The following is a 16,932-nucleotide window of genomic DNA, read 5'->3' on the forward strand; positions in this document are numbered from 1 at the left end:
ATTCTAAAAATGTCTTCTACATCCTGACAGTTTTCTGAAAAATCACACCCGTGTGAACTGAGTGGTGCAACTCCCCCCTCTCTCTCTCTCTCTGTCTCTCATTAGCAGGCAGCGGTGCAGCACTATCTCTCTCTCTCTGTTTCTGGCACAACAGCGCCACTTTTGGTAGTCATTGGTACTCGTGCTCATAGTGACATAGTTAGGTGAACACATAGGTAGTTAGGTGAACACGGACATTGCTGTTCGTTGGAGTGGTTGCACCACTCAAAAAGCTATGTTTCTATGTCAGTGGTTCTTTGATTTTTCAAAAATAGCAGACCTACAAGCTCGTAGCGCGCCACTCGGTGGCGCGCTATGAGCTTGTAGACCTGCTATTCAATAGCATAACATAATGCTAACACCAAAAGGGGTTCCCGCCCAAAATGGGTTAATGCGTTGTAACCTTGTAGAGGAGCTAATTTTGTCCAATAGGTTTGGTATAGTATAGAGGGGAACCTTGAAGGGGTCTAGTATAGACCCTTGTTGGACTTCAGTAAACTATAAGCATATACAGTAGGGTGTAAGTGGTTCAATTCCAATGTGGGTTTCAAATCTTAATTTGACAAAAGTTTGTGCACCTCCCCAGATGTTGGAAACTTTTTTATTTCTAATTGTATACATGCAGTTTTATAGTTGGTACTGGAGACATACATTTTCCACCAATGATTGGACGTTGTGTGCATTGCTTTCACAAAGCAATGCACACTTTGTTTTTTGGGCGGCTGTGGCTCAGGAGGTAGAGCAGGTCGTCCAATGACCCCAGGGTCGGCGGTTCGAATCCCGGCTCCTCCTGTCCACATGTCGAAGTGTCCTTGGGCAAGACACTGAACCCCACGTTGCCTCCAATGAGTCGGTCGGTGTGAGCTCGCCACCATTGGTGTGTGAATGTGGGAAGTGAGGACGCTGGCGTCGACTGTTCGCCGCTTCACCTCCCAATGTATGAATGAATGAACCATTGTAAAGCGCTTTGAGCACTTTACGCTATAAAAATGCAATTCATTAAGAACAAAAATGATCCCAATTGGCCTGATGCGGTTGCTACTGTATAACAACAAAATGTATGTTTTGGCCTTTATTCAAATGAGCCATGGCCATTGGCTCATAGATAGATTTTATGCGATTTAGACCCTTTGAGAAACACATTATTTGACATCTCATCCTGGCCTCGAGACATAATGTACGCCACTTGGCTGGCGCCCAGTTACACATACAGTACGTAGCATTTCTCCTCTGCATTTCCCATCCTGACTATTAGGATGGCTGCCATTAATTTAACAGCCGGGGAGCAGTTGCTTCCACTTATAAGGAATTTACCACAGCAGAACCATCTGTAAAGCTTTAGCCAGCGCATGGGTTCCCAAATATCCCTTGCCTCTAGCTGTGGCTCCCTATTGCGAAATGGCTTAAAGAAATGAGCTAATATAGTAATCTACAAGCTCACAACACTTCACTGTGCATCTCAATGCATCGCATTGCAACGTCTTGTGAGCTTGTAGCTATTTTAAAAATATTCATTAACAATGACATGCCCAAAAATAGGGACCCCAGGTTAAAAGAGGTTAAACTTGCACAATAATCTTATGCAGTGAATTTTAAATGAGACAAATGATATATAAAAAAGTATTCAGTATATATTTTTGTTATCTTTCTTTCTTTCTTTCTTTCTTTCTTTCTTTCTTTCTTTCTTCCTCTACTTTACAACTACAGTAGCCCCCCTGTAGCCTGGCTAATAAGCCAGACCGAATCAGCCGTTGGCAAAAAAAAAATTGCCTGCCGGCGGATTACGGTCTGGAGAGGCTCAATTGTACGCCCATTTCCTACACCAGAGAACTGGTGTGGCCAATCGGGACACGGTATGCAATATGGGCGGGCTTTGGTACAGTGACGTTCAATGCTTGAGACCTTTGACTGACAGTAGCTCTGACCAATTGCGTCAAAGAGAAAATGTTTGAACCCGCCCCCCGGGAAACAAGATCCATACACAGCATCTCCAGACTCAAATACCACACGACAGTGTGATTTGAGTCTGGCTTATTAGCCAGGCTAGCCCCCCTGTGCCCCCACTTTGAAAACCTGTACTTCAGGCAATGAAATCATTGCCTCACTCGTGCCATCTAAAGTCATCTAATGTCTGTCATCACCTCACCGTGGTTCTAAGTCTTATTTTTGGTTAAATCCACTGCAGACGCCTCTCTTCTCCTGATCTCAGAACTGGAGCCCCAGCAGACCAGTGCAGAGCCAAGCACAGAGGATGAGTTCGATCCTATCCCAGTCACAGGGCGGAAAAACTCTGTTTCCCAAGGTAAGTCTTGACGGCCTCACAGAACTACAGGTAGGCTGTTTAGATGATGTTTTTCTTTCCTTAGATTTGCATCAATATTTCAATTTCCGATTGTGTTTTGTGAATAGACAGAACTAATATAACCCAATTGATCTGTTAGGGACACGTTGGATTTCAGGTAGTTGCACAATCGTTAATTATAATTCCACTGTACATTATTCAAAAATCTTTTCTTCCACAAAGATTTAATTAACCCATTTTGGGCGGGAACCCCTTTTGGTGTTAGCATTATGTTATGCTTTAGCTATTGATAAAAATAGCAGATCTACAAGCTCAGCACGCCACCAAGTGGCGCGCTACGAGCTTGTAGATCTGCTATTTTTGAAAAATCGAAGAACGACTGACATAGAAACACAGCTTTTTCAGAAAACTGACATTTTCAAACAGACATTTTTAGAATCTGATCTCAGGTCAAAGTGGGTTAAAGGTATTTTGAGGCCATTAGATGTAAATAGACATTTCTTGCCTTTTCCTTTCTCTCTCTCTCTTTCTCTCTCTCCCTCCTTCCAACCCCTTGTTGCTTGTTGTTGTGACTCTTGCTCGTTTGCTTTCCGCCCTCTTGTTTGCCTGAATATTTCCTGCCCCCCCCCCCGCCCCGCCCCGCCCCCCTGCCTTCCCTTCTGTCCGGCCAGTTTCAGGAGGCCACTCTCGCAGTAACAGTGGTGGCTCTGAGTCCAGCCTCCCCAGCTTGGCCCGCTCCCTGCTGCTGCTGGACCAGCTCATCGACCTGTAGACCGGCCCTATAGACGCTGTAACAATTGGATCTATAGACTGGCATAGCATAACAGCAATCAACACTGTTCTCATAACTATACCTTGCAACTAGGGCTGTCACCATCATAACCATCACACACAAAGGACAATAATTTAATTTCCGTTTTTTTTGGCCATTGAACTTTGGATCATATGAATAGAAATTACATTTCTACGTTTTGACTTTTAGTCTTTGTAAAGAAAGATTGTACAGGGCAGATGTGACGAATAAGTTAAATATACAAAGAATAGCCAAAACCAAGCCATATATTTAATCATGTATATTATGTTGTGAAAATTAAAATGTGTAATAGTGGAAATGGCGATCCAACAAGCTCACAACGCGTCAAACTTAATGCAACGCATTGTGAGGTTTTAGATCTGATATTTCTATTTTTTTGTGAAAAGTTAATAATAATAATTTATACAGATTAATGGAAACTATTCTGATGATTATTCAAAAATAATTTACGATCTGGCGATTATGTAATAATTGTGACAGGCCTACTTGCAACCCCTGGCTAATTAATACCCTCATAACAATTCCTGCAGTAGAATTGTCACAATCTTCTTTGAGTGCTTTTTTTTCTCCATTCCTACCCTTTCTACAAATCTTGCATCTGGCTTCTCTTCATCACCTCACCCACCTATCCCACCCCATCGTGCTCACATCCTCTCTTTAAAACCTCTGTACGTAAAAGGTATTCGTTCCTAAATGGCAAAAGTGTGGCCAATGCACTAATATCATCCTTTTACTAAGACTAACCATTGCATTACCTTCTCTAAATCAAGGCTGCGATCCAGCTGTCTCATCGTCATTGGCTAACCGCAAACTAGAAGAATATCATTGTTGCGATGTACTAGGCTAGGCATAGTTAGATGTGGTTGTAATTATTGTCATGTACACCTTTTGCTTTAAAAGAAAAGAAGAAAATTGGTTTTCCAATGAATAATTTGCACATCATCAATTAATTAGGTAAAACTTGGAACCATTCAACCATAGAAAAGTAAAGATATCTGTTGGTCTCCAGCTGTAGCAAATGTTTTTCAACTGGCTTAATTTGCACGGCAGTGTACATGTTTGTGTCTGTCAGGGCTGCTGTTTGTATCTTACTCTATATTGTTATATTGACTTTACTTAATAAGATGGATCAAATATCGTAGACAACTTAAACATACCATAAGTAAGACCGAAAAGAATAATAGTATGCCGTCGTTTCAGTTAAATATTGATAACCTAAAAACGGAACACCGCCTGCCTCGCGTTTCCTGTGACCCGTTATGCGCCATTTACACCCCGTCGTCGCACAATGGCGTGGCGTCCCGTGCCGATCTACAAGCTCGCAATGGGTTACGATGCGCAGTGCATTGCCATCTTGTAGATCGGCTATTTTTTGACACAGGGCACCATCACACCACTGAGTATAAATCATGCTCCACTCCCACCAGACTAGTAGAAATGAGTGATTTAACACAGAGAACAAGACCCATCCTCTGCTTGAAAGGTTGTAGGGATAAGCTGCATATAAATAGTTTTGAGAGACCCTGATTGCAGAATTAATCAAGTGAATTACTGCCTGCCCTTTAAGAGGGGAGGGTTTGGCAATAAAAAAATGTAAAAAAGCGTAACAAATACTCATCAAATCCTTATCCTTTTGGACCCATACATCACAATTACATTTAGCCGCTTAGAGCTTGAATTGAATTTCTATTATGTCAGCACACAGCCAATATTGTTAGACGAGCACCACTGTCTAATTTTGTTATTAAATGACAACCAGTCATTTAGTAGAGTTTATAACAATGCACCATATTGGTTGGAAATGCATGCAGTGTCATGGAAATAACTATGAATAGCCAACAGCCTAATAGGAACGTGTTACAATTAATTATCTGTCATATGACGGTGTTGGGCAAGTTACTCAGGAAGTGTAATAAGTTACTCTTTTACTTATTTGGTAATAATATAACATTACTTATTACTTGGTTTCAAAAGTAATGAGTTACTTGTTATATTACTATAATATATATAGAGAGTAATTTATGCAGATTAGTACCTTATTTAATATACAGTAATCACTGTTTTGTCAATTTGTATTGTAATTCATTACACTACTTGTTACTGGGGAAAGTAGTAATATTACCCTAATATATTACTTAATAAGTTACTGCCCAACACTAGACCATCCTTTTGGCACTAAGTTGGTAGACAAAATATAATAGAAGCGTCTTCTTAACCCATTCTGGGCATTTAAGCATTATTTAAAACTTCAACTATTGAAAAATAGCAGATCTACAAGCTCATAGCGCGGTACCGAGTGCCGCGCTATGAGCTTGTAGGTCTGCTATTTTAGAAAAATCGTGAAAATGTGGCACAAACCTTGGAATATTCTTTCAGAGCGACCGATTTTTAACTCAAATCTTTGCTTCTGGGGGTGCCCCCGGAACAACATATTTTGAGATGGGGGGGGGTCGGCGGGCCAATGACATATAATTTCTGGAGTCCTTGACGTGAAATATTAAGTGATATAGGCCTAGAAACATAGGCATTTCAGAAAACTGTCAGGATTTAGAAGGCATTCTTTTAATTTCGACGGCAGGCCTAAATGGGTTAATTTCATCTAGTACCATATATCATATCATCCCCCTTTTAGACTGCACCTTCTTGCACAGCCATTCCACAGTGTGCATCCTACATTCCTGTCATTTGTTTACTCTGAGATAATGTAAATATCTATCTGCAGTCCCTGCAGGCTCTGATCCATTGACCATATGATTGGTTATTCTCGTGTACATACAGTATAAAGTCATTGTCTGTTTTTGTCTGTCATAAAGGTTTACTTGTGGGCAAAGTGATGAAAATGAAAAAAAATCTATATATAATATAAATAAATTCATAGGTTCCTGTTAATAAATGTTAATATAAATAGAGTGTTAGAGAATGAATGTATGAAATACATATTAGTCTATAATAAAGATTATGATAATATTATCATTGAAGACTTATCGAAGAATTCTATATCTTATTCCTCCTTGTGAAACTGTGTGTTTTAAGATTAGTTTTTTTCTTCCCCCATATCATCTCAATAACTCAGAACGGCAAAGTATACAGTTGACAATCCTAGTCTTTGCCTAAATTTGGAGATTAGGTTTTGTGTTTTATCTCTAATTATTTTGTGGAAATAAACGAGCCCATGTCATGTTGGTTTACAGCTACTATATGTAGATTGCTGAAAGTTTTTATTTGTAAAAAAAAGAAAAAGAAAAAACCCAACATTTGATTGTTTACTGCGCAACGGGAGCTCAGCCTGGTAGCTATAGATTCATTTCGTTGTCATTGTTCTACAGTGGCAAAACTGCAATTTTGCTGAAATTGTGCTTTGTAAGCCTATGCTTTCCTTTACTGGTTTTTAGCAATCACAGAACCCATATCAAAAAGCATGACAGTGTTGTTGAATGTTATGTTAATGAGTGTTTGTGTACAGTGTTATGAATATGATAAGTATGTATGGAGTAGTTGCCAGAGTTGTCGGATGTGTTTTTACAGTATCCTACTTTGTGTTGTCCATTTGCTGCAAATATGGCAACAATGTGACGTTGACATTTAAATCATTCTTTGAAAGCACAGGCCCTCGAAAATTCTCTCAGGTAGTAAGTTGCATCACAATCTCTGAGAATTTGACATATTGGCTTCATAGAGCTCCAGTCTTAATGTTGTTTGGAAGTGTGTGTACGTACATTGTAAAATCCTGTTAATATAACCGAGTGTACAAATGAACCCTTATGGGCCCATTTGGGTCCCATCTGTACACTTGCAGAGATATATTGGATTTGACCGTGTACTAAAGTTGACTGACCCAGACAACTTGTGTTACTGATACAACTTGTGAGGCTCTCTGGATGGGGAAATGACTTGCTAAGCATGGTACAGTCTTCAAGGGCAAGCATTGCCTTTGAAAACGTTGCTTACGAGAGCGGGGGAGTCATTCACAATGGTCCCTCACTGAAGCAGAGATTAAGGAAATAACAATTCTACTATAATATCATACAGTATGTATAGTATAGTATAGGACTGCAGCCTTAAGTTGAACTGCAAGAAATAAAATAAAAAATCTGCCTCATCTGCAGTAAAGTTAAAAGCAAGGATTGCAAGGCATCAAATCCAATGTCGTTGCATTTTATTATTATTATTTTCTTTTTTTGGGTAAAAAATGTTTCCCCCCCCCCCATCTGCAGTTGCTTTGGGAAGTGAAAATCTCCAAGCAATTTTAACTGTTTGCACATTTTGATGTGCTAAATAACAATTTAAATTGTGATTGTTTTTGTGTCAGATGTGCGTGACGTTCTCTATTTCAGAATTCGAGAAGGAATTAAAATATAAATCATACTAAATAATTACTATTTGTTTCCATAAGGATTAATTGCCAAAGGGTCTATGGTTAAAGGGATATTTCACTTAAAAAATGTATCGTCTTGTACAGTTTTTTAAGATACTTAAGATTCAGTAATTAGATATTTGATATTAATTTTAGCTGCCCCGCCCCCTTCCTATACAAACCCATTATAGCTTCAAACTTTTTTACCATTTAAAAAATTGTAACCATCGAAAACAGAACACCCATCCTTTTGTCTGTTGACTGATATTGTTCTAATACGTGAGTGGGCATTTCATTTACTATTTTCATTTATTTGTAATAATTCATTTTGATGTTTAGTCTCCTCCGGCCTCCAAAAGAATTATTAGAAATAAATGAAAACAGTAAGTGAAAAAACACAGACCTCACGTATTAAGAAGGACAATATCAGTCACCAGAAGAAAGGTTGGGTGTTTTCGATGAATCTATCATGGTTAAAATGGAGTTTGAAGTTATAATGGCTTAGTATATAAGGAAGGGGGCAGGGCAGCTAAAATGAATATCAAATATCTAATTACTGAATCTTAAGTATCTTAAAAACTGTCTGGGGTCTAAAGTGAAATACCCCCTTAATGTTGTTTTTAAACTCTAACAAGAGTTATTCACCGTTTTATTACTGTACATCGGTCCCATTGTGCATTACATTCTGACGTGGTGTACGTGGAATGAAAACTGTAATTTTATGGATGGCAATAACCACTATAGTCCCCATTTGTTTTTCTTTTTTTCATCACAAACGAACACAAATGTACTGAGGAGGGAGTATTTGGGGTAGATCTCACCCAAAAACAATCCAACACATCTAAACTGCATGCCAAAAGCTAAAATTGTTATTTTCAAAAGCAACTGTTTCTCAGGCTTATGTAGATAAAAAGATGTGTGTGCAACGGAAGGCTGTTCTCATTCTTCTGCCGCCTAATCCTTTCCACTGTACAGCCCAGTCATTTGCAGTTACTGTTTGAACCTATGCAAACCCTTAGTACTCCGCCGTATGTTGGTGACGCTCGCCGTAAAATAGCCGATCTACAAGCTCGGCAATGCATTGCGTCAACGCATTATGAGGTTGTAGATTTGCTATTTTCGGCATGTGATACCATCGCACAAAGAAGTCTAAAATTGGGCTTTAAGCTTAAACCCTGTAGGCACAAATGTGCTGTTCTGGAGGTTATGCCAAGCAGGAAGAATAGTCCTTATGTATAAAAGAAGCCCCTTATGTTTCCCCGTTGTTCTGCCAAAAGTAAAAAAGCTGTCAATTACCTGATACTTATGAGTGTTTCGAGAAAAAAAAATGTGTATGGCACCCAAACCTGCGTCCAAGCTGTGATATTGTGTGCTCCTTCTATTTTTGTGAGATGAATAAAAAAAGAAATGAAAAAGGGATGGCAAATAAAATACAAATGTGAATGTTAACGTACTGTGAGTATTAATTGTCATACATTTTTTTTCCTTTTTTCACAAGTGGTAAAGCTAAAGGTAAACATTGTCATCATATCATGGTATGATCACACACAAACATACTGTACGCACACGCACGCTCGCCCCGCATTGCTATCTGCTTTTTTCGTGTTAAAGTCTACAGGCTGTCCAAAAACAAAACGGTTGTTTCATAGCAGAATATAATTTTGCCACACTGTTTTACTGTTTTACAGCAGACATCCATAGGAACATGTCAATACCTTCAGATTAAATATGATGTAATTCAGTGTCGATCTCGGACTTAATGGCCAGCCGGTGACATCAGTCTATGACTATGTATGAAATTTGGGCAGGGTTTCAGTCTGACCTCCTTTACTTCCATAATAAAATGTAAGCAGCAAAATGATCAGTCCAGTGTTTTGCACAGACAGACAGAGACAGACACACACAGACAGACAGACAGACAGACGTACAAGTCTCGACCCTCTTCTCGGCTGGCCTCTGAGTAGCCATATGCTGTAAACATACCACCCCCACCTATTCTGGATGTTACCGCTGTACAGTATGTGACCGTGTCCCAGAGCTACAGTACAGTGATGGGGCCACATGGACAGCAGATAACAGTAATGTTATAGGAGGTAGGAGCAGACATTGGCCCCATCATTCCTCTGCCTGTCATCTAGGCCAGTGCTTTTCAAACTTTTGTGCCCAAGGCACACCAAACCAAAGGGCAAGTCAACATCTCAAGGGACATGTGTATTCATATCCTTGCAAAGTAGCCTCTATTATTGCTCTATTATAGCTCTGTAAACTTTTATTATTTATGTCAAATGAAAGTTGACAAACGCCATTAACAAAGTAATTCAGGAATCTATTGAATCTTTGGGTCTTTGAACCAAGACGGGTCACAAATGCCTCCGTATTGGGGAATGAGTGATATGCGGCATACATTTGAAGCATGACTTACGGTTCAAGAGTTGGAAAGGAAAGGAGAATCTGCCAATGCAATATATATATATATATATATATATATAAATAGCACTGAGCAGATTAGTCTGGTTGGTTGTGATTGGATTTAGCTCCCCCTGAAGTTGTGGGGCACCAATCAGTAAACCAGTATGCAAAATTGGGACGGGTTTATCACCAGAGGTATTTATTTTAATCCGCCACTTGGAAATGCAGCTTCAACACAGAGATTCCTGACTAATATCTACGCAGTGATATTAGTCTGGCCATGATGCCAGGCTACTTAATGCACAAAACTTGACTTTGATGCTGATCAGTCCAGCGGTTTGTGCGATTAGCTCCAGAATAACAGACACACACACACACACACACACGGATAGGAGTAAGGCCTCAGTCACACTATTGAGACGGCTGTCTTGTCCGTGTTTAATGGCCGCCCCCAATGCATTTCCAATGGAAGTCACATGGTTTCACCAAACATTTTAGTTTGATGGGGGGGTAGGGGGGCACAACACAGCCATCAAACAAAAAGGTTTGGTGAAACCATGTGACTTCCATTGGAAATGCATTGGGGCGGCCATTAAACACAGACAAGACACGGACAAGACAGCCGTCTCAATAGAGGGTATGCACATGCTTAAGTGAATGGCACATCGAGTGGCAAAGCAACATGCAAAGTGAGTTTAGCATTGTTTAACGTTGTTTAATGCAATCAGATATGACTTTTCTGTTTGTATGTATGGGCTGTCAAGGCCAGGAAAGTAGTTTTTTCAGTAGGCGTTCCTGCATAACTTCCTGGTTTGATGATGATGTCACGCGCATACTCTCTATAGTGTGACTGAGGCCTAAACATCATGACCTTGTCTCACGGCACACCAGTGTCAGGGTACACTGTTTGGGAACCACTGATCTAGGGAGGCTACTTCCAATGTTATGTTCCATCCCAGCATGTGTCTGCAATCTTAATCTAAAGTATGAAAGGACTCTATTGCAATTCTTAAACGAGCTCTATTTTATACTTCGCTGTATGACGTTGTCAGTCTACCATGATTCGCTAATTTTGCTATTTTTTTTAAAGGTTTCGAAAACTTTGACCCTTAATGACATGCCTACTAGAGGGATGATGTGGATAAGTTGACATGTTTGTTGTCTATGATAAATGCACATGTTGCAACATGTGATCACCTCAAGAGGGCGCTTGGGTGTCAGACATGTTGAGCTGTGTGGGATAAAGCCTGTATGCTGTAAAGTTAGTTTTTCCCCTGGAAATACATTTCCACACATCTGTTTAGGCACACCAGTGTTGATGTTGCTTGAAATTCCTTTTATCTGTATATTTAACATTTTTATGTGCATATCGTTTCATCAGCATCTGTTGGTCCACATGAAGCCTACAATGGAAGCAGCTCCAGTCAAAATATATTACATCGGCTTTATATTGTGTGTGTGTGTGTGTGTGTGTGTGTGTGTGTGTGTGTGTGTGTGTGTGTGTGTGTGTGTGTGTGTGTGTGTGTGTGTGTGTGTGTGTGTGTGTGTGTGTGTGTGTGTGTGTGTGTGTGTGTGTGTGTGTGTGAGAGAGTGAGACTGTGTGTGTGTGTGTTTAGAATTTGCATCAAAGCCCTAATGATAATAAAAAATGATATGTCTCTTTTTCCCTACAGAACTGCAGATGGAGCCTAATAGTTGTAGCATCATTCCTGCAGCCGGGGCTATGACTTCTATGCAGACTGCTACGGAGAAGTATGGGCAGAAGAGTGAGCAAAGGGCCGAGGCCCAATGTGGAATATCATCAGACGAGAGCACGTCTCAACGGTCTCACGCAATGCCAGTGAAGCCATTCGAGCCCGAGCGGCTACCCCAACACCCCCCTGCAAACGACCAAGCCATCTCCGATGTCTTCCAACTGGCTCCTTTCAAAGTGCCTGCAGGAAAAGGCAACAACAATGGGAAAGTGGTCACCACTTTCACCAGCTCCCCTGCGGTCTCCCGCGAACCCAACGAGCCAGTAGATGTCTTCCTTCAGGCACCCTTTGGGAGGAGACTGGCATCTGCCATAGCCAGTGTCGCAGACATTCAGCCGTCACAGTCTATGCACGACGACGCACGGCCCCTGTGCCAGAATCGTCCCGGTGAAAGAGGCCTCCCACGCTCCACGTTGTCCCTTGCTACTTCTCAGCGTTGCGCCACCAGTCGGGCCCCTCCCGCATATCCGCAGTACCCAGAGACGCCTCTGCTCCAGCAGCCAGTGGCGGCGCACCGCGTGGTCTCCAGTATTGGACGGCAGGCAGCCGTCGGCTCGGTGGCAGTGGGACCTCTGCACTCCTGGACCATAGGGGGAGGAGCGCTGGTGGTGGTAGACCCCTTCACTGGAGCACCCTTTCAACCAAGATGCTCTCAAGGCAAGCCTTAAAGGAACCAGTCCGCCATGGTAACAAGATGTGCACATGCACACGCTCTACAGTGGGGGAAGTACAACAGACCAACAGCAGGTGCACCAAGGCCCGCCCCACTCGATCATGATTGGAGGAAGGCCCCTCTCATCCTGATTGGATGAAGGCTTTGCCACCCAAAGCCCAAACCGAAACTAGGGTTTTTTTTACCCCAGGGGCTCACTGGGGACAGGGAGGAACTCCTTATATGGTCAGCACACTTTATAGTAGGGAGGATTATCCAAAAAATAAGAAAAAATAAGTGATATTTGAATTAAGTGAAATCACTGAATATACCTTTAACACCCCCCAACGTCCCCCCCCCCCCAAATCAGTGTGTTCATTTAATTCTGTGAGTGTGCAAATGTAACCAAATGGACCTGCAGGGTGAACATGCTGGATTTTTTGCTTTGTCGGAAATAATTACGTAACTGTTATGCATTGCGTCCCAATTTTCACTTGAAAAGTGCTTACAAGAGAGGTACTGTATGACACCCAACTCGAGAGTTATGTACTGTAGAGTGTAGACACTCTTCAATTATTATTTTACAGGTTTACTTCTGAGGAATGCAGTATTATAGTCGTCTTGTTCTCTTTAAGCATATACAGTAATTAACTCATGTAATGAACTTGTTCTACCTCAGCTGTCTGACTTGTGTAGCTTCAGACTGAACACATTAGTGCACCATTACAGCACTTTATAAGGAGTCATGCTATTCATGATCATGGCACGGCATTTAACCCATTTTGAGCGGGAACCCCTTTTGGTGGTTACATACATTATGTTATACTTTAGCTATTGAAAAATAGCAGATCTACAAGCTCATAGTGCGCCACCGAGTGGCGCGCTATGAACTTGTAGGTCTGCTATTTTTGAAAATCGTTAAAATGTGCCTCAAATCTTTCAGAAAATTGTCATGATTTAGAAAACTTTTTATTTTTATTTCGACCGTCGTTACAAATAGTGTTCAGCAGTTTATTGAATGCTGGAAGATAATTCCTTCCACGGCTTTTTCTAAACTCAATATTTTGTGTTTACAATATTTTTTGCCTTGATTTCAGACTGATTGTAGAAGAACAAAGATCTGAACAAAGATCTGTTTTGGATGTTCACACAGTTCAGTTTAAACTCAAATATGCTGTAATTCAAATAAAACCAAAAGTGAACATTTAGTTTTAAACAACCTGTGTGTATTGTCACTCAATCAGTGCATTTGCCCCATGTTTACACCCTACAGAACAAGTAGAAAATGCTTCCTGTAAGGAATATCATTTTAACCCATTTTGTTCGGGAACCCCTTTTGGTGTTAGCATTATGTTATGCTTTAGCTATTGAAAAATAGCAGATCTACAAGCTCATAGCGCGCCACTCGGTGGCGCGCTATGAGATTATAGGTCTGCTATTTTTGAAAAATCGAAGAACGACTGACATAGAAACATAGCTTTTTCAGAAAACTGTCAGGATGTAGAAGACATTTTTAGAATCTGATCTCAGGTCAAAATGGGTGCAAAAACATACTATAAAACTGTTAAGTTAGAGATCTTTTCCTGTCTCTGGTATCGTGAATCATGATTGTCATATTGTAACCATGGGAAAGTCTAGGAGCTAGGCTGGTCCAGTGGGGCAGACTGTATACGTACTTACTTAGGCCTGTAAATTCCCTGAGGAACATATAGGCCATTGATGAGGCTCCTCCATCCCCTCCGCTCCAGTTGTTGCCATGACAGCCCTTAATTGTGACTTCATCTCCTGCTCTATGGTTCTTCTCCAGGTGGCTCTAGGGAGGCCTTCCTCTCTTCCGTGCGTGTTTTGTGATTGATCTATTATCACTAGACTAGGGGCAGTTTTTAGTTTAGAAATGGTCTACAGTATATGGCTAGTACTCAGAATCAGTTGCAAGACCACTTATTCTGAGTTATTGGTCATACTTCTGTGGCATTCATTTCATATTTCTTAATTGAAATTTCAATTGAATTCACAAAATATGGCTATTAAGTTACGGACTAGATTGAGGACTATACTTATCCTGCATCTATTTTTTTGACATAGATCAGCACAGTCATCTTCTTTTCATGGATCTTGAAAAGAATGCCCAGTGTAGCTGGACTTGCATCATTAGTGGTGTAGGAGGAGTAGTAGTAGTGTTAAGCAATTTATTTCACTAATAATATATGCCTATATCAAATGGGTGGGGTTTTTTTTGTATGACGACCATGCTGTCCCAGGAACTCGTAATAGACTGGGGGCTATATCTTGTGCCACCCCTTATCCCTTATCCCTAAACTAATTTGCCTTTTTTTTTTCTATTTTAAAAAACGTTTTAAAATAGTTCAAATGGCCGATCTACAAGCTCACAATGTTTCGATGTAGATCGTCTAGTTGAACAATTTTAAAATGTTTTTTTAAAATAGTAAAACAATTCAAATTAGTTTATGGATAAGGGTGGCGCAAGATGGAGCCCTAGATCTGTGAGGGGACTAGGGCACTCCCATCACATCTTTCTCTGCACTGATTGGGCGGTCTATTTCAATGCTTTCACACTCGCTCTATGGGACCGTATAACGTAATGCTGCTATCTGCAAAACCTGCACCCCGGCTTCCACTTCGCTTCGGTTCTGCTCTAGTGGATTATGCAACCAGGCATTTTACTTGTACTGTAACTGTATGCCCATGGGAAGGTTTAGGCTCTGTTGTTTACTGTATTGCTTAAGCAGGGAGCACCCCCAAGAGTAATAATACCACTATAATACTGTATTGGCATTTGGCATCTCCATTATACAATAAATGGCTAGCTAATGACGTAAGTGTTTCCTGACAGAACCTCAGGTCTCACTTTCTTGTTCAGCCAATGCTCTATGTTTTTATTTTATTTTGACTAAGAACAAATTTTTCAAATAGTTCACACGACACTTTCTTACTTCTAAAAAAAAAACATAAATTATGTATATCTGCTGGAAATGCAGCATTTTGTAATAACACCCAATAGAATGCCGTGGTCTTCTTGACTCCCATCACTAGTCGGGCGGCTGTGGCTCAGGAGGTAGAGCAGGTCGTCCAATGATCCATGGGTCGGCGGTTCGAATCCCGGCTCCTCCTGTCTACATGTCGAAGTGTCCTTGGGCAAGACACTGAACCCCAAATTGCTCCCGATGTGCTGGTTGGTAACTTGCATGGCTTCCGCTGCCATCGGTGTATGAATGTGTGTGTGAATGGGTGAATGTAATGCACAATCTATGTAAAGCGCCTTGGATAAAGGCGCTATATAAATGCACCATTTACTAGTCCTTGCTCAGTAGAACTGCATTTCGCTAAACCATGGCATCACGGCTGGGTTTTATTTTTATTGCTTTAGTTGTCTGCCACCAATCCTGCTGCTGCTGCCTGCTTCTGGCATTTTTCACACACGCCTGTATGAGCTCACTGCCCACAGGATTTAGATTTGGTCTCCATCTGTCACATAATGACACTATTAAATTGTTAAAAGAATGTCTACTAAATAAAGAGACTGAAACTCAAAGAAGTAAGAGCAATGTCAAGATAATATTTGGATATCTGTGTTGCATCTGCTTCCATGTGTAATACGTTTTTAGATTAAGTTATTCATAACCTTGCTAAGTGGGGTGGTTATTAGAACCTTGATGATGAGAGTCAGTTCAGTCTTGTAAAATGTGAGCAGCGATTATTTTAATTATACTAACTTTAAACTATATTTCAGTGGCCATTGGTGCAAAACAACCAATTTCTCACCAGATATCAACCACATGGACTGTGAACTTTATACAAGGACACTGAGAATATGTATTTCAATTACCTTTGAAATTGAGCTTTTTTGACCCGAAATGATTATAGTAAGTACATACAGTCGGCTGCAATGTTTGTGTTTCTATATAGTTTCATAAAGATTTCTCAATCAGTTCATCCAATAGTTCTTTGTTGCTCTCTATTTTGGAGGCACATTACTTAGGCATCTTACTAGCCACAATATTGCTGATATTCACAATTTTAGCAATGAGTTAAAACACTGTAAAACTAGTTTAGAAAACTTTACATCTTACTATTATTGCTCTCAGTTTCATATAGTTTAACCACCATAATTAATTATTTATTCATAGACATAATTTGTAGTATTTATTCACAGAACATATATTTTTCAAAGAAAAAAATAAAAGCACATGAAATTATAAGAAATGGCAACCAGAGATACATGTATAAAACACATGAGTCAAATGCTGAGCCCTTTAGTTTTTCTTTCCCTGCTGTTCAAATAGTTATCATTGTGCTTTACTGCGCAAAGCAGTGAGAAGATTGCATCAGATCACAAGATCTAATTCAAATCAGGCAAAGAATAGAATGCAAATATAAACTATAGACATAACAGAACTCCTGAGTTGATATCAGAAACATGACACATTTATCTTAAAGCTGCAATCCGTACGTTGTATGTCCTACCCAGGATTTCAACAAACTTCAATCACTCTTACAAGACAGAATCATTGCTTGGCCAGGAAATATATTGTGCTTATGAGCTTCAGGTAGTAATACTCGTCATCCAGTAGGTGTCCTTCCCGACAC

At 40.4% G+C, this 16,932-nt stretch overlaps 1 protein-coding gene across 3 annotated transcripts in view; it reads left to right on the forward strand.

Moving 5' to 3' along the window:
- aak1b (AP2 associated kinase 1b) overlaps positions 1-13,406 on the forward strand; it is a 40,644-nt gene extending 27,238 nt beyond the window's left edge. For 2 of the 3 annotated variants that reach the window (XM_079524315.1, XM_079524314.1), the window contains exons 19-20: positions 2,225-2,341; positions 11,592-13,406. In XM_079524315.1, coding sequence (XP_079380441.1) covers positions 2,225-2,341; positions 11,592-12,340 — 866 coding nt within the window. In that variant the 3' untranslated portion in view covers positions 12,341-13,406. Of the gene's footprint in view, positions 1-2,224; positions 2,342-3,012; positions 5,400-11,591 lie in introns of those variants that run through there. The other variant, XM_079524316.1, reaches the window with a different exon arrangement.
- The last annotated feature ends 3,526 nt before the right edge of the window (positions 13,407-16,932 follow it).

The sequence above is a fragment of the Electrona antarctica genome (assembly GCF_951216825.1).
Source record: "Electrona antarctica genome assembly, chromosome: 16".
Lineage (NCBI taxonomy): Eukaryota > Metazoa > Chordata > Actinopteri > Myctophiformes > Myctophidae > Electrona > Electrona antarctica.